Below are 18,766 nucleotides of genomic sequence, written 5' to 3'. Positions count from 1 at the left end.
GAAGCCTGTCTCTGGGGCCTGGACTGTGCCATGGAAACCAAACACTGGGCCAGCGGTGGATCCTCCCATTGTGGGAGCCAGAGATCCAGAAAGGACCCCCATCTTCCGCAACCCCCCACCCCTTCAAAGCACCAAACAAAAGGCTTCCAGCCCCCAGCTCCCCTCATGCCCCCTCCCCATCACCCTGGGCTCAAGTGTCACTTCCCAGATGGCCCTGTCTGGACAGCTTCCCCCGTCCCTCCCTGCCTATCCCAGGATCTGCTTTGTTTCCCAGAAATTGTGTTACTGACTTGTGTACTTGTAGATGGCACCTCACTGCCACTGCAATAAACTCTCGCCTGTCTACTGTTGTGGCCTCAGCGCCTTGAACAGTGCCTGGCACATAGTAGGTGGTCAATAAACATGTCTGAGATGAACAAGAGAACAAATGAATGAATGAACAAAGAGATAAAGAGAGTAGCTCTTAAAAGCCTAGAAACCCACACTGTACCCGGATAAGAGGATACCATGACTGGTGACCAAATAAGTGTGGAAATCAGAAACTGTTAACATCTCTGAGAGTCCCACATTAGCATTTTAAAGGCTCTGAAAAGCCCTGAAAGTTTTTAAAACTTTTAATTCTGTTTAATGCAGTGTTGCCAAATGTGTTTGGCCACAGAAAAGTTTTTTTTTTTTTTATTCTTTTGGTAAAACCTCAACCAAATCCTGGAATACATTTTGGGAAACATCAATATAAACTCACTTCCCACCCTCACAACCATGACTTTACAGATGGTAAACTGAATCTTAGAAAAAAGACTTGCCTCTTTCGTTCTGTGAGGTCAAGTCTAGCATAGTGCTCAGCACGTAGTAGGTGCTCCAAAAATATCCAAATGAATGGCTATAAAGTAAATTCATGAGTAAAGTTTACCACCCACGTGTATCTTCTTGGCCCCTGTACCAATAGTCTGAATCATGCAAGCAATGACAAGAGTCTCTTCCCCTGGGAAGCTGGCACTCACACACCTACGTGTACACACACACACGTACATACATGTACCCACACAGACGACTCGAGCCAGTACACACATGCACACAATACAAACAGGCACACACAGTCATATACATATACAGACACATACACACAGGTACACCCATGCTGGGGCATATGCCTTCCACACAGTCCCCCTTTCCTGTGCCTGGCCAGTATGCCCCTTAAGGAAGGCAACTGTCCTTGGTGGGGAGGAGGGGACATAGGGCTGGAGAACTTCATCCACAACCTGGCACTTCCCAGAGGGTAGAGTTACTCCAGCAGGTGACAGATTAAAACCTAGGTTTTTTTCCCACCCATTTTCTCTGGCACAAATGTACAGGCGAGAGAGAGATAGAGAGAGACAGAGTCAGGCTGCCCTGAGTATGACTCCCACTCCAACCCTCCAGATGGCCATTTCGGTTTGACAAAGCCCCTCCTCACTGCTCCTGAGATTTCACCCACACACCTCTCCTGGGAGTGGAGCCCCCATTTCACAGAAAATGAAGCTGAAGTTTATCATTAACATGGTGAGGATGTGGTGGGATAAGGGTGGGAGCCCAGGTACACTTGTTAAGAAACCCCCAACACCCAGAAGCTTGAGGGTCCCAGGTTGTTCCTTAGGTAGGCTCTGCTCTGGAACAGTGGCAGCAGCAAGATTGACCCCCAGCTTTGCCCTGCCCTCAGGCATAATTCTGCTACAAAGTAATTGTATGACCTTGGACATCTGACTTGCCCTTTCTGGGAAAATCTGATCATTCACATGAGACAGGAGCTCAGCTAGGATTCTCTAAGATCCATTATTGCTCATGAAAAAGAAAGCCTGAGGCTCCCACATGAGTAGTCAGAAGTGAGTGTCCAGATTAAATGAGATACTGCCTGTAAAGTACATTGCCCAGTGACCGCATACAAGGAGTATTCATTAAATGTTAGCTGCTCTTGGTGTTGTCTTTCCATCCTTCTGGGTCCAAATCAAACACTACCCCTCTTCCAAACCTTGCCTGATTCCCTCCATCAAAAAGAATCCCTTCAGGGGTGCATGGCTGGCTCAATCAGTAGAGCATGTGACTCTTGATCTCAGGGTCATGAGTTCGAGCCCTGGGTATAGAGAATACTTAAAAAAAAGGGGGGGGGGGGAATCCCTCCAACCTCTCTTAGCCCTCAACATGCACCTCTATCTTGGGCTGCTCTATCTAGTCCTGTGGTTAGAGTCTTATGTCCTCTCCAGACTGTGAACCTGGTCTACCTGATGGCATGGCCTCCATTTGGTTCATCTCTGCATCCTCCCTGGAACACAGTCTATGAGTCTCACCTGGATAAAATACTCAGGATTTAGATGGGAGGGCAGGGAAGGAAAGGATGGATGACAGATGAATGAATGGATGATTGGGTGGATGATGAATGGATGATGGGTAGATGATGAATAAAATAGATGGATGAGGGGCGCCTGGGTGGTGCAGTCGGTTAAGCGTCCGACTTCAGCCAGGTCACGATCTAGCGGTCCATGAGTTCGAGCCCCACGTCAGGCTCTGGGCTGATGGCTCGGAGCCTGTTTCCGATTCTGTGTCTCCCTCTCTCTCTGCCCCTCCCCCGTTCATGCTCTGTCTCTCTCTGTCCCAAAAATAAATAAAATTAAAAAAAAACCGTTGGAAAAAAAATAAAATAGATGGATGAATGGATGAATGGATGGATGGATGGATGGATGGATGAATGGATGGATGGATAGATGGATGGATAGATGATGGATGGATTGATGGGTGGATGGATGGATGGATGGATGGATGATGGTTGGAAGGAAGGAAGAAGAGACATGAATAAAGGACTTAGGGAAAGAAATGCCCAAACCTCCAGCTGCCCCTTCTGAAGAATAAATAAAAACAGTCTATAAACATAAGGAAAATGGCCAACCCTGGTAGTAATTAAGGAAATACAAATTAAAAGATAAGCTGTTTCTTGTCTATCAGACTGGCAAAAAGAGAAAGGGGGAAAGAAGAAGAAGAAGACAAAGGAGAAGGAGAAGGAGGAGGAAGAAGAGGAGGAGAAAAAAAAAGAACACGTCAGTATGTGGGCAAGGATTAAGAGAAACCTACATTCGCACACTTATTGAAGGATAAACTGGTACACCCTTTGTGGAGGGCAATGTACAAATATCTATCATATTCTTCGAGTGACTACCCTTTGACCTAACAACTCCTTTTCTAGGAATCTAGCCTAAGAAGCACAAAGATTTATAAATGAGAAGTCTCCCTGCATCATTGTTTTTCACAGTGAAAAACTGGAAAACAAATAAATGTCCATCAATGGAGAACTGTAGATAGACTGTGGTGCATCCGTTCTATGGAATGATGGCTGCTGAAGTGGAGTAGATCTACAACGCGAACATGATGGTCTTTCCTAGACGAATGGTTCTTCAGCCTGGCTGCACATTCATATTTCCCCAGGAAGCTTTAAAAAAGAAAGAGGGGCGCCTGGGTGGCTCAGTCGGTTAAGCGTCCGACTGGTGATCTCAGCTCAGGTCATGAATTCAGGAACCGTGAGATGGAGCCCTGTGCTGATGGCACAGAGCCTGCTCGGGATTCTCTCTCTCCCTCTCTCTGCCCTTTCCAAACACTGTGTTCGCATGTGCAGGCTTTCTCTCTCTCTCTCTCTCTCTCTCTCTCTCTCTCTCTCTCTCTCTCTCAAAATGAGTACTTAAACATTTTAAAAAATACAATAGGGGCGCCTGGGTGGCTCAGCCAGTTAAGCATCCAACTTGTTAACAGGCAATGTTATTCCTTGAAGTGCCTAAAATGATATTGAAGCACCACCAAGACTGGAAACTCACTGCTACTTGAAAACAGCACATAACAGAAAGTAGATCCAAGCAGTACATGATACTATCTAGGGTTAAAATTATGTATATATGGATACATATGCATATGTTTTTGTGTAAATGCACCACACCAAAAAAGGTCTGGGAGAAAAGATAGCTGTGGAGAACAGTGCTTACTTCCGGGGAAGAAAGGCATTAAATTATTTTTTAAGATGTGTAAATCTTTTTTTCAAGATGTGACTATAGGGGTGCCTGGATGGCTCAGTCGGTAAAGCGTCCGACTTCAGCTCAGGTCATGATCTCACAGTTCACGAGTTCGAGCCCCGCATCAGGCTCTGTGCTGACAGCTCGGAGCCTGGGGCCTGCTTCGGATTCTGTGTCTCCGTCTCTCTCTGCCCCTCCTCCACTCATGCTCTCTCTTTCTCCATCTCTCAAAAATGAATGTGTTAAAAGATTAAAAAATTAAAAATTTTAAAAATAAAAAAACAAATAAAAATTTTAAAAGATGTGACTATAGATCCCCAAAGGGCAGGTTACACAGGCGGGTGGCGAGCAGAACACAGCTCCTGTCCCTTCACTCCCGGCCCCCTCCCCTAGCCCAGAGTCCGGGGACCTCTCCAGCCCTGGAAGAAAGCATGAGCTTCTCTGCTGCCTTTTCTGGCCCATTGGGCAGTTATAAATAAAGGTAATGGTCATTGACAGGTTTGCTACCTCCAGCCGTGTGACTCTGGGCAAGGTAGTTCTGTGCCTGTCTGTACCTCTGCGAAACTGAGATCAGTCCGAGAGCTGATGTGAGAACTAGAGGGACAGGCGGGATGAGCTGGAGGCAGGGTCTGGTACAAGTAAGTCCCTCCGTGTGTCCTCCGCAGGGATCAAGGTTGGCCAAGCTGCTTGCTTTGAATGGGCACACCTGGGACCAGGTCATCCTCTACCCACGGAGTCCCTGGGTCAGAGAAAGACCAGGGAACCTGCTCCAGTGATGTCTGGCAAAGCCCCTGGAGCCAAAAGAGCCAAGGACACCGCCAGTTGAACTCTCCGACACCTGAAAAGACACCAACATCACAGTCAAGCCCTTGACGCTTCTCTTACCTGAGTTTTCCCTCAGTGTTCAAAAGGGCCACAGGAGCAAGGGAGCAAGATCCCAACCGCCCTGCACGGGACTCCCTAGAGCTGCCTCTTCAGACTTCTCACTCTGCGGATTGGTCACTTTACAGAGTAACTTGAAAAGACCTAACAATATCTTTCTAGCCCATATTATTATTTTTCCATACTTTTTGTTTGTTTGTTTGTTTGTTTGTTTGTTTTTAGTAAACTCTACCCCCAAGGTGGGGCTCAAACTCACAACCTGGAGATCAAGACTTGCATGCTCTACCCACTGTGCCAGCCAGGAGCCCTGAGCCTGTATTTTTTTTTTAAGTTTATTTATTTATTTTGAGAGAGACAGAGTGTGTGAGCAGAGGAGTGGCAGAGAGACGGGTAGAGAGAGGATCCCAAGCAGACTCCACACTGTCAGCACAGAGCACGATATGGGGCTTGAACCCATGAACCGTGAGATCATGACCAAGCCCAAATCAAGAACCAGATGCTTAGCGGACTGAACCACCCAGGTGCTCCCAGCCTGTATTATTTTAAAACCAAAGCTTCTTGTATTTTCCCCTTCTTATGTTCCAGGAATTAAAATCCTAAACTACTGAAGGCAGGTAGCTGATCCAATCAGTTCCATCCCATTTCATAGACAGGGAAACTGAGGCCCGTAGAGGGAACTGTCCTGCCCAAGATCACAGAGCATGCTTCCTCCAGCCCACAACCCCCACATCCCTGGAGAAAAATAAATCAAACTTGACTCAGGCCTTCAGCCAGAAGGCAATCTTTCTTTTTCATCTGAGTTGTTGGGTTTTTTTAATAAATTTTTTTAATGTTTATTTATTTCTGAGACAGAGCATGAGTGGGGAAGGCGCAGACAGAGAGGGAGACACAGAATCAGAAGCAGGCTCCAGGTCCTGAGCCATCAGCACAGAGCCCGACGCGGGGCTCGAACTCACAAACCGTGAGATCATGACCTGAGCCGAAGTCCGTGGCTCAACCGACTGAGCCACCCAGACGCCCCTCATTCTGAGTTTTATTTAACTGCCAGGTTCTCTTACAAACACACCTCATCTTCTCCTTCCTGCAAACTTCCCCCAACTCCATCCCTCACTCCTAGTGCTGTTCAGGGGCAACGGATCCCTGAAAGACGAGGAAGGTCCAGAAGGCCACTTAATAAAAGCTGGGCTGCACAGGCCTGGCCAGCCCTGAGCCAGCTCAAAAACGTCCAGTCCGAAGCCCCCTGGGCCAGGAAGGGGCAGGAGGAGCATGTGATGGGGAGTTTATTCAGTGAAAAGCTTGTTTTATTTAGAATTAGCATTCGAATTTGCTTAGCATTTTTACTGAGGATTTAGTATGAAAGTCTCCTGTTGCTTTTATCATTCAAAAATGATGTTTTACAATCTAGCATAATGTTTGGCACCAAGCCTTGAGTCACCAGTAGCTCCAATCTCACCGCAGAGAGCTGCACCCCCAGTGTGGGTGAGGATAGAGGGAGAGGAGGCACAAGCATCCCCCACCACAAGGCTCCAAGACCTCAGGGATGGGGTATCTCTCACTTCTTGATGCAGAACGGGGGCTGGGGGGAGCTGGAGGGGGCAGGAGAGCCCATCAAAGATGGCGGGGGGAGCCCCAGTCAGATCCCCCAGTCTCCTTCATCTAGGGGTGCATCCACTCAGTCATTTGCTCACTACTCCCTCACTCACTTGCCCACACGTTCACTTATTCCCCTAAAGTCTGCACATCCACTCGCTTAAGAAATCCTGGATAAACACAAGGACCCAGAAGCTCAGGTCAACACCATCAACCAGTGAGTGTGGGGTCCTGGAAGCCCACCAGGTTGACCACATCTCATATGTGATTTCCTGCCCCCGAGTGAGGGGGGCAGGGAAACCTTTGCCAATTCTCGGTAGGGTTGTTCTGGGAACTGGAGATCTGAGTTACTCCCTAAGGCCCTGGGACACAGATCCAGGACCAACGTACCTACATTGTGGAGGCAGATTGCACTTTAATGGAAAGAAAACATCTGAACCTCAAGCTAAAAATACATATAGGTAGTGAGCTCCCGGAGAGTGGAAGTGTGCAAGTCCAGACTGGATGAAACTAAGGATGCCACAAACACACCCAAAGAGATCTGAATGAAGTGACCTCCAACCTGGGACTGGCAGGATTCTGAGAAGTCCAAAGGCAAAAAGAGCGCAAGTCGAATCTTCCCAACGTGCGTGCCAGGCCCTTGGCTGGCCACTCTCTCCCTGAGGGGCACAGGGCATCTGCAGAGCTGTCCTGGACACCAAGGACAGTCCTGGACACTGCTCACTGCTCCCCAGAGAACCCAATACTCTGCAGCCTCCGCCCCAGGTGACAGGAGCCTGCCCCCTCCTCCCATCTCCCCTCCTCTGGGAGCCCACTCTCCTCCCTCACCCTCTCCCTGGGGACTCCCTAGACCTGGTGATTGTGTCTCCTCTCCCCAGGTTCAGACCCCAAGCCCCAGGGGGCTAAGGACCAAGCCATACCCCTGGCTCAGGGACCAGAAATTTGCTATGTGTTGCTGGTGGCTTCAGGGTCCTGCAGCCCCCCAGAAAAGGGAGTCACACCCAGCCACTACCACCCAGCCTCCTTCTCCGGCCATGCCCTGATCCCTAACCAAGCCCAGATGGCCATCACTCTGCCTTCAGGCAGGTAAAATTCAGTGCAACAGGAGTTAGGTGAACAGTATGTTTTATTTAATTAGGATCAACAGAAGAGATAAACCTCACAGCAGGACAGGGAATGACAACGTTGCAAAAAAATAATTCATGCCCAGGTAATGAAAGGGCGAATTTCAATTACAGAGAAAACCGGGAGAGAGACAAAGGTGCCTGGCACCTCCAAGGAGGAGGAGAATAGTATAAGCGTCAGCAATGCCCAGACCTGCGGGCCAGGGGTGGCTGGCACTCTAGGACTGGAAAGGAAGGCAACCAGGTGGCCCTTCTGGAACAGCTGTCCCTCCCTTTCCTCATCACAAACAAACCGGCCTGCAGGGGGCAGGGCTGGGGGAGCTGTCTGGGTTCTGGCCGGCAGGCGTGGGGCCATGGGGATCTGCCCCACCAGGGTCACCGGGCAAGCTCACAGCCAACCAGGCCCAAATGAAAGGTGTCCCCAAGGGGAGAGAACAAACGTTCTAATCCTGACACTGGTCACCAGGTCACTCAGCTGCTAGCCCCCCCAACCCCTGCCCTGCCCCCTGCCACCGGCCATGATAAGGTCACTCATCCAGTGCCCTGCCCTACCTTTGGACACGCCTATCTCGCCCGTCAGGCTACAGCAAGGAAACACACCGCCAGCTCTCCAGAGTCCCTCCACCTTCTGAGCCTGCTTCTCACGTCTACCCTGGAAAATGGAGGCCTTGAACTGGGTGACTTCCTCCAAGGGTTGTGGGCTGAGACCCCCAACCCACCACCACCTAGGTGCCGCCTGAAATTGAAAAGTTCATGATGAGGATGGCTGCATAAAAACATGAACGTACGAATGCCACGGAACCGTACCCTGACAAATGGTTAAGATTAGGTAGATTTTTAGGTTATGTATATCTTACCTCAATTTTTTAAAAGGGAAAAAAAAAATGAAGAGTTCTGGGCCCCTCCTTAGACCAGCTGGGTGCGCATCTCTCACACCTGAACTGGGGACATGCAATTCTTTTTCATTAATTTATTTAAGTCATCTCTACACCCCACGTGGGGCTCGAACTCACAAACCGGAGATCACGAATCACATGCTCTTCCGACTGAGCCAGGCAGGCGCCCGGGGGAGGTGACGAGCACACAGCTGAGAATCCACTCCTCTGCAGGAATCCATGCTCTCCCCACATCAAGGTTCCCCTCACCTTTTCCAGCATAATGCCATGAAGTACCTCAATAAATACTTCTTGTGTAAAGGAGTATTCGAAACAATGAAGCATCCAAGTTTCACAGCCCAAGGAAAAATCTTTATCGACCTATTCTCCCTCCAAAATGAGCACACCCACCATGCTGTCCTTCCCTTGGCTTGGCCCCCCTGCACCTCAGACAGCAGAATTTGCACAAGTGGGCTCGGCACGTTCTCCCTCTCTCTCCCCCTCATGCCCTCACCCCGTCCTTCAGGTGACGGCAGCCCCAGCACCCCCATTAGCCATGAGGAAAATTGCTGTTAAATTAGCGAGCCCATCTACAGAGCCCCATTTTATATCCCAATTCAGAAGATGGCATGAACATCTGCTTTCACTTCAAGACATTAATTTTCAATTATTGGAGAAAAACAAAATTAGTCCTGACAAATTGCTGGCGAGCACAAGCTCTTGTCTGGTGGTTCATAATAATAACTTCGGGGGCCCACAATTAGTGTCCTCGGACGGAGTTTCCTGACGGGTCCCTGTCATCTGAAGCCCGCAACAGCAGCCTCCTAGTGCCGGACCATTCTCGGCCATTCTCAGGGAACGGCCTCTTCGGGACAGGCTCAAAGAACTAAGGAAGTTAGAGGTTCTTCTCTTTCTGGAGAAGGCAGGGCTGGGGTGGAGGGGAAGGGAGAGGTTGAATAAGAAACACCCACCCTAACCATTTCCAGCTTCAGATGGTTCAAGCCTTGCTTCCCTTCCACGCACTTATATGGGAATGCAAATCACTCCTGAGTCCAGGGGCACCCAGCAATGACACACACATAGACCACTTTATAATTCCAGTCTGCCATCTTCAATGGGGGAGGGACGGGTGACATGATTCTCTTACGAGACCCCTTCCACCCCTGCCGAGACCCCTTCCACCCCTGCCGTAATGTCATCCAGGATTCTCAGTCCAAAACTCAACAGCTCCAGCCTCTGAGATCGGAATTCTTATGAATCTTCTATAACAACAACAAAAAAAACCTGTTTGCTGGGGTCCCATCAAACCAGGAACCTGGTTCAGCCCGGGCCAGAGTCTACAGGAAAAAAAAAAAAAAAAAAAAAGAAAGAAAGAAAACTCTGACTTTGCCAATCTCAAGAACCCCAAATCCAGAGAACAACCCACTTGATAAGATATTATCAACACTGTAATCTCATTTGATGGGTTTTTTTATGTATCTTGGCTGCTGTAATCACTGTATCAATAAGAAGCCACTGAAATGTGAATGAGCAGAAGAATTCGGAGATAATGACGTGGCAATCTTTGAATGTGACTTGTCACAATTGAAAACTAGAGTGTGTTTGCCTAGCGAACAGTCCAGACTCCTGCGGGGGGTGGGGGGGGTGGGGGGGGACTGGAGGGGTAGTAACCAGAGGGAGGCAGGTCAAAAAAAAAAAAAAAGAAAGAAAACAAAACAAAATAAAAACAACAAAGGAAAATTATATCTTTAAGAAGAGAATGAAAGCCGCTGCTACTTCCAAAGTCAACTGGGTAACTGAGCTCCAACATTGTGTAATTGACTTTGCAAGTAGAACAACAGCAACGTAACAAAGAAAATGTCAGTGTTTTCACAGCACTAATCTATAACGCTGGGAGGCCCTCCCGCTGTCAGCCAGGGCTGACAATACAATAGCTTTCAAAGGGATATTACCATCATGCTTTTATTCCTGACATCAATCAAGACAAAGAGAATCCTTTTCACAAGACATTAAAAATCAAACCTTTGTACAAGAAGATAGGTAAAACAGCATTCTCCTTAAAGACAGCCACACAGCGCAATCAGCTAATTGGCGCTCCTTAAAAGAGGTGAAGTATTTGTATTTACTGAGTGTACAACCCCAATCGTTGGCTGCCACCGATCCTGTCAGGTAAGCTATGAATCAAAACTTTCCATCAGCATTGCCCCCACTCCACTGCACCCTCCCTCCCACCGTAGGCAGAGGGAGCTGACAGCGCTGTAAACTTCAAACAGGATATAACTGATCCAGGCTTAATTAGTCCATTTTGGGTGCAAAACTACTCTGATTCCTGACTAACGGGGCACAAAATGCCCTTGCAAGCTGAGAGGAACCTGCAGAAATTGTCAATTTCACCAATCCAGGTTTTCCCTGGCTACCCACTGCAATGGGGTGCCCACTAACAGCTTTCAAGGTATTATTCTTTTGCAATTACCCTAGACCCGCAGATAGAAGCCCTGATATCTATGGGAAATGTTTTCAAGACGTTAAGACAATATTCTTTGCAAACACCAGCGTACCATAGACCAGGTCCAGGAAAGGTAAATCCATCTCAACCTCGACCAAAGGGTTAACTGAATCTACACATTGTTTAGTTAAAAAAAAAAAAAAAAAAAGACGCGGTGGGGGCTGGTTGGAGTTGGGGAGGCATTCAGGAAAGCTAAGTCATCTTCTGCTAGCTTACCAACAAGAGTTTTTGATGACTGCGTGTCAAAAGTTGGTGCCACTTAACAGAACCCTGCAGGTCCAGGAGCGGGGAGTTGTAAGAGGTGCCCATGTTTGTGAGAGGTCATTATCTGCACACTCCAACGCACCCACCGGAGTGCAAGGGGTCCAAGATGCCACCTCCCCATACCTCTTCGGGGCTTGATGGATCCACTGGTCCCAGGCCCCAAACTATTGCTAAGGAGGAGGGGGTAGAGAACTCACTCAATTTCCAGCAGGGGGTCCCTTTGGAACCCAGAGCCACGGTGTTGTGTGACTTTTTCTTCCGGTACCCAACAGACCACCTGCCAAAAATACGGGAGTCCAGCCACTCGAAGACAGAGATGCTACTCTATAAGCATCTGCAGCAGGAAAGAGGTTTTCCTTTTCAAACATAACAGAAACAGCTTTCCGTTTATTCTTTAATTGTTTATTTTTAAACAGTATCTGAACAACAGGTGCTGTTTGTTCACTTTACAAGCAGAAATTTTAAGGGAAGAGGGACCTGGCCTCAAAACCGCGCTGAACAATCCTGTGCTGCTACCACCACCTACATCAGCCTTTTTCCAAAAGCCAGGCAGCAAGCACGCCTGTACAATCAGCCTCAGTGGCGGGTTCCTTTCGTTTACACATCCAAATGAACAGTTAAGAGAAATCAATGCATCTAATTGCCAGACTATTAAATCCTACATCAGGGGAAGAATTCCACAGCCACCAGCTTAAGAGCTGGCTACCGATATAGCAATTATTGCAACTTTCTATTAGATTGAACCAGATCCCCCTTTGGTCTCCAGCTAGCAACACTGTGCTCAAAGATGCTGCACTTCTGTTTCTTCTCTCGTTTCTCCCTCCTCCTCCTCTGCTAACACACTGTAGCATGCTACAACAGTGCCAGGGCTGGCTGGTTCTACTAAGTTACTTTATGACTGTAAAGTCACCAGCATTTTGCACCTTTCTGTTATTAATGCACTGCTGGGCACCTTATGGTTAAACGTTTAGCGCGGTCCTCCTGCCAGAGGCACATAGTTATCTTATTTTATTGCTTATTAAGTTTTTGCAAGGAAACAGGTGTAAGAATCTAAACAGCAATTACTAGACATAAGGGATGTTTTCTAGAGTAAGACAGGCTCTTCCAGTCACTGAGAGGTCGGGGACTTAATGGGGGGGGGACTAAATATTAGGATTAAATGTCACTGCCCAATCCACACAGAAAGCTAAAGAACCTATAAAGGATTTGTTTTGCCCTTCCTACAAGATCATGTACATTTAGCCAAACAAATCTCGGCAATTTACACTTGTATGTGGTCTCAGCTGAATCAAGAAACCTGTAACCTCAGAACGCCTCTATTTATTACATCTCAATTATTTCCATGGAAACACAAGCAGTGGCGAACACTGTTCCCAAGTCCCTAGACCACCAAATTTCTAAGATGGACTTTTGAGGAGCTAAGAGCTGGCAGGAGAGAAAGACAGAGAAAAGGAGGAGAGTGCAGAGAACTCACTGGGGGTGGTTTCGGATGTTGGGGGCGGGGGGGGGGGGGGTACATGGACACAGCCTGAGTGCTAATTAATATTAAGAACTGTAATTAACAAGCAGTTGTTAGATGGAGAAAAGCAACTATTAAAATTATTCAAAAGTTTTAAAATGAGGCTGGGAAAAAAGATGTATTTAATTCTCCATATACACAAATAAATAGGCTTTTCGTGGATCTGAGGAGGCAGTGTGGGTGAAGGGAGACAGGTTACCAAGTCACCTGATATCATCAGCCAAAATAACATCAGTGAGATGCGATGAGAACAGCCCTGGAGAATGAGGCCAAAATTATCAAAGGAAACAAATCATCTCACAACTGCCACACCACACCACCAGGAGACAGAAAGGGAGAGGGAATGGTGTACAGAGGGAAAATCGGTCAGAAAACATGACTTTTGTAACATTCGTGGGATTTTGGTGTGTTTTGTTTGTTTGTTTGTTTTTAATCAGAAGGTTTTGAAAACCAATGAGGCTATTTCCACCCCCCACCCCCACCCCACCCCACCCCCCATCCCCGTCCTAGTGCCCTGGCCCCCTTCCCTATTTGCTGGGTGTCCTCCCTGGGAGATGGGTTTTCCAAAGAAGGACAAACAGGCACAGGGACAAGTGACCCCGCTCCAGAAGGAAGAATGTATCCATGAGTGGGAAGTGAGAACCCCTCCACACACACACCCCAGGCCTGTTTGATTTTCAGAGCAGCAAAGCCGGGGCTTTCAAATCACACTTTCTGAGCATCCATTAGAAATTGTTATATTTCTGTCTTTCCTTCCTGCTATGGGCTTTCACATTTCCGAGATCAATTACGAATTACAGTCAAGCGACTTTCACAGCAGAATGCGCGGGCTGGGGAAGTCCACAATGCCTCCACGTTAGCCCTGACACACAGCAGTGGAGACAAAATAAAACAAAATCTAAAAGGCACCACTGTTCCTTAAGAAGCACCTTCAAGCATCTTTAAAGGTGAGGACCTTGTCATTTTAAACACTTGGTGTGGAGCTGTCCACACTCAAGCACACACTTTGAATATTGCCTGAGAAAGGGGGGGGGAGGGGAGGCAGTTCTTGAAAAGCCATAAATCCATCACCTGCTGAAACTCTTATCTATTCAAATTATCATCTCTCTTAATTCCTCCCTTGATAAGTGGCCACATCTCCACCCTATCCACCCCAGTAAACTGAATAAAAGGCAAAGTGGTGAGAGACCAGGGTTGTAGCTGCTTTTGGAAAATGCAAAGAACCACAGGGAGAAACAGAGGGTCTCAGGCTCCAAGGGCAGAAAGGCGCTGCGTGGTTGATATTTACAGTACTTCTCAAAATGCCTACACTGGTCTCGTTCCCACTTTGCTGTCCTTCCCCTACCAATTAGCTGCAATTGTCGGCTATACATACACACATATAGATTTGGAGAGAGACATTCATTAAAAATCATGTCAAGTCTCATTTCATGAAAGACTGAGACCAATTCTTGAGTCTTTCTCAGAGATACACAGAGTGGCTTTAGAATCAGGTTCGAGCAACTCTGAAACACCCACCCATCTGTTCCCTGCAAATTGCTCTACCTTTGCTTTCTGTGTCTCACCTTCTAAAATAAGGAGGTTTGGAGGCAGAGATTGAGGTTAGAGGTAGGTAAGCTTTGCATCTTCCTTTATGAAAAACCTGCTCCTAGCCATAGATTTAACTCAAAATCAACTATGGGAGTTAAATAAAACTGTTTTACCAACCACAGATTCCGAGTCAACATTTTCTTTTGGGCCATCTTACGTGGCTCTTGAAGGAGTAAGGACTGAGCAGTGAGCCACGGAAAGAGAAAAGGAATCAAGTATTATTTCAAGCCATAGAGCCCTTCTATTCAGCAAAAGGACGAACATCTACCATTTGCCTGTCACCTTCTTGGGTTCTCTTCTGATTACCTTGCACCTGGATCAGAACACCCTCTGGATCCCCAATTCTGGGCAGCAGGCCATGTGATCCCAGGTTGGGATGACCGCCCTGGTGAGGGGAACAAGACCAGCTTCTCTCAAGGAAACAGAGGAAAGGGTGCAGCTGCCTTGCCTGGAGTTTGGACTGAGTTGGTCTGCTTCTAAGATGACAGGGACAGTCTCTGCTCAGCCAGGCGCCCTGGAATCTGCTGGGACTCTAGAAGGACAGCAATGGCGGGTGTCTCACAACCTTCCTTGCCAGATTCAGTCCCAGCCTTTCCAGCCCGGAGCAAGGCTGGCAGGAAGGGAGAGGGGCCCCAGCGCCTTCCCGCGCAGGCCTCCAGGAAATGAACTTTTCAGAGCAGAACTGGGCTCGGGCCAGAGGTCATCAGGGGAGTTGGGAAAGGACAAGGGCCTCGGGACTTTTGGCTCCAGAGACGTAGCAGCTTTCATCCTGTCCCTCCTCTGTCATCTCTCAGCGCGACGGGCCGGCCGGGCACCCACCCGAGGCGCTGGAATCGGCACAAAGCAGCAGGCAGGCCTGGAGAGGCCAGCTGTGGGGGGAGAGAAGGGCAGGGGAGGGGCTCCGTCGCCTGCGCGCGGCCTCTCCCTAGGGCCTTTGCTCTCCAGGGGCCCACCAGAGCCAGGGGCCCTTGATGGAAATAGAAAGCAAAGCAAAGAAGACGAAGGAAGGGGGGGTGGTGTTTGTGTGTGTGCGTGTGTGTTGTGTATCCTTACTAACGTGCGCACTCCAGGGACCCGACACAGGAAGCTGGCCTAGGTGTCGAGGATGTGAAGCGCCCAATGCCCGTGGTTGGGTCCCGGGCGCCCTCCACGAAGGGGCGCGCGCGGCGGCCGCTGCGCTCCCCTGGGGACCCGCGTCCTGCCGGCGCTGCGCAGACAATGAACTCCTGGCGGAGGCTCCCGGCCCGGTTGGCCTCAGTGGAGGAGGCAGGAAGTGCGGGGGCCCGGGCCGGGAGCGCGGCTCGGGCAAGGGACAGGGAGGGGGCGCCTGGTGGCCGGGGCGGGGACGCGGCGCCCAGGGCGCGCGCAAGCTCTGCCCGCCGCCCTCCGAGTCCCGGGGCGACAAGGCGCGGGCCGAGGAAAGGCGGCAAGGCCCGGGGCCGGGCGAGAGCGGCCTCGGGGTTGCCGGCCTCCCGGGCGCCCGTGCTCACCGCCTCTTCCTTCCTCCCGCCGCCCGTCCGCCCGCCCGCCGCCGCCGCCGCCGCCGCCGCCACCGAGATTCGCAATCCCCGCCAAGTCAGGCCCGCACCCCTTGATTGGCCACGCGGGCCCGGGGCCCGCACAGAGGAAGCGGCGAGAGCCCCTCAGCGGCACCCCCGGGCCCGGGTCCCCCGCGGGCGGCGGCGCGGAGCGGGGAGAGGGTCTGGGCGGGCAGGGTGTCCGCAGCGTGCCCCCTCCGCCGCCTCCGCCTCCCGCTCGCGGCTTCCTCCTCCCCCTCCTCTTCCTCCTCCTCCGCCTCCGCCTCCTCCTCCGCCGCCGCCTCCTCCTCCTCTCGGCTCGCTCGCGCGGGTCCCCGGCCGCCCGCCCGCTCGCCGGTCCCTCCTCCCTCGCTCCCTCCCTCCCCGCTCGCTCGCGCCTCCGCCGGGCCTCGCTCGCTCACCTTTCACCGAGCGCGGCTTCGCCTGCTTCCGCCTGGACATGTCCGGGGCTCCCGGCGCTCCGTCGCCCTCCGCGGCCGGCTCCCCCCGCCGCCCCCCGCCGCTCCGGGCTGCCCTTCTCCCCCTTCTCCTCCGCCTGCCTCTCGGAAACTTTTTTTTTTGCAGCCGGGTCGGCGGCTGCGGGGAGCGGATCGCAGGTCCCGGGCGGCCTCCCTGGGGGGGACGGCCCGGGCCGGCCGAGGCCGCTCGGGGGCGGGGGGAGGCCCGGGGGCCGCGCCGGGGCCCTGCCTGTTGCAATGCGGCAGCCGGGGGCTCTCGGTCCCAGCGGCGGTCCCAGCGGCGCGGGGAGTCCGGAGGCCACTCGGCCGAGCCGAGTTATGCAAAAAAAAAAAAAAAAAAAAAAAAAAAAAAAGCCGCCCCCCTCCTCCTCCCCACCCCCCGCCGGCCCCCGGCCCCTGCGGCCCCCTCCCTCCCTCCCCCACCCTACCGCCACCCTCACCCTCCTCCTCCTTCTGCTCCTCCGCCCCTTGCCGGATTTTTGTGCAAAGTTTGCAGGCGTCCGGCCACGCAGCCCGGTGCGGAGCTCACAATGAACCCATCTGAGGAGGGGGGGGACGGGGCTGGAGTCGAGGGGGTCTCAGGGGGGGTGAAGACCGGGAGGCGGTCGGGAGCGCCGAAGCTCAGCACCCCCCGGAAAAAAAAAAAAGCCTTCAAATTAGCCCCTGCCGCACACAAAAAAAAATAATAAATATTAATGGATAAAAAAAATGTCCAAACGCCTGGTTTGGAGATTATGATGGATGGGGAGGGGGGTTCCCTCAACTCAGCCTACTTGGGAGCGCGGGGGGGGGGGGCTCGAAACGGCCGCAGTGGCTCGGAAGCCGCAGCTCGGGGCCCCTGGCTCACGCCCCCTTCTCTGGCTCTCGGCTCGGTCCGGCGCCGGCCCCCCGGAGGAGGAAGGGGCGCGCGGGGGCGCTCAGGCGGCGGCGGGCAGGCGCGCCCGTGCCCCGGGCATCGCTCAGCCCGTGCGCCGGGCCGCCGCTGCCTGCCCTCGGGCTGCGGTGCTCAGCGCGCGGCGCGCAGCCGATCCCCAGGCCGGTGCCAAGTCGCCGGCCCCGCTAGCTGCCTCCATGGGCCAAGGGCTCGGAGAGGGGGGAGGCGGCGGCCGCGGCGGCGGAGGAGGACGAGCAGGCGGCGGCCGGGCTCCCGTCCTCCCGGGCAGCGGCGGCGGCGGCGGCTGCGCCCCGGCTCCTCCGCGCTCCAGCCGGCGCCGGCCCGCCCGCCAGCCTCCCTTGCGCTCCTGTCTTCTTTGTGGTCGCTGGCTCTCCTCCTCCCGATCCGGCTGCTGGGGCTGCACTGCAGAGACACATAATAAAGCCAGGCTTGGCTGGAAATGTAGCCGGGTCCCAGCAGGAGGATGTGAGGAGCGGAGTCCCGGCGGGGGAGCGCTCTGATCCCGTGGGGCGCCCCGCACTGCTCCGGCTCGGATCAGACGGAGAGAGGGCCAACAGCACCGAGCGATGGACAGCGCTGGAAATACAGCTCCGGCCGCCCGCAAAACCCGGACCGCGGCGGCGGCGGCGGCGGCAGGCACGGCGCGGGCGCGGGCACCGTACCGGCACGCGGGGCCCCGACTTGGGCGCCCGCGGCACCCGGGGAGGGAGGAGGAAACAGACACAGGGCCCACGCGCGCTGTCAAGCTAGCCCAGATGCATTAGCGTCACAAACTGCAAAGGGGGGAGGGGGGGCCAACTGGGGTGAATTGCCCTAGCACTGCCTCTTCTGCAAATTATGCCCCTCGCACATGAATTATCCCCGAACTTGGCTTTTCCCTCTTGAATTCTGCCCACTGGTCGGTGTTTGAAGACCATCTCTACCCCACATCGGCTAACTCTTCCACCACTGAGCCAACTCTGGCGCCCCACACCTGCGTTTGTGGGGTTCCTGCCTCTGGTTGCGCACTTAGTTAAGACAATAAAAGGAACATCTCCGCCCCGGCACATTGCAGTTGCGCTGCCTTCCCCGGCGGTCGAGAAAAGAAACCGGCTCCTACTTTCCACCAAGTTCTGCCCCAGCCACTAGGGGGCGCCTCGCGTCCCTGCCACTCTCGAGACGATGGAGGTTTGGTCTCCGAGACTGCCGGGGAAGCGCGCGGACTTGGGAAAAGTCTTCCGCAGGCGACTCCCCTAAACTATTCCTTTGAAGCCTCCCCCTCCCCCTCCAGCTGCAGGCGGCCGGGTCCAGGGTGGGGGAGAGGCCCCGACATCGCCCCCCTCCCGGGTGAGTGGCGCCACCTTGGGCCGGCTCGCCCGAGAGCTGGGAGAGAGAAGCGGGTGCGCGGCGCGGCGCTGGGGGTTATCAATCTCGCGGATCGATAAGTTGCCACTTGGAGAGGGGAGGGCTGTGTCCCCTCGGAGACGAGTTACCCAGGGCAACCTTTCAGGGAAAAACCCG

The 18,766-nt window shown here is 52.3% G+C and overlaps 1 protein-coding gene across 2 annotated transcripts in view; it reads right to left on the bottom strand.

The window, feature by feature from the left end:
- Window positions 1–16,660, bottom strand: part of ZNF423 (zinc finger protein 423) — a 334,910-nt gene extending 318,250 nt beyond the window's left edge. For both annotated transcript variants that reach the window (XM_047836283.1, XM_047836284.1), the window contains exon 1: window positions 16,315–16,660. In XM_047836283.1, coding sequence (XP_047692239.1) covers window positions 16,315–16,354 — 40 coding nt within the window. In that variant the 5' untranslated portion in view covers window positions 16,355–16,660. The remainder of the gene's footprint in view (window positions 1–16,314) is intronic.
- Window positions 16,661–18,766: the final 2,106 nt, after the last annotated feature.

The sequence above is a fragment of the Prionailurus viverrinus genome, chromosome E2, assembly GCF_022837055.1.
Source record: "Prionailurus viverrinus isolate Anna chromosome E2, UM_Priviv_1.0, whole genome shotgun sequence".
Taxonomy (NCBI): domain Eukaryota; kingdom Metazoa; phylum Chordata; class Mammalia; order Carnivora; family Felidae; genus Prionailurus; species Prionailurus viverrinus.
This window is presented reverse-complemented; position numbering and strand designations above follow the sequence as displayed.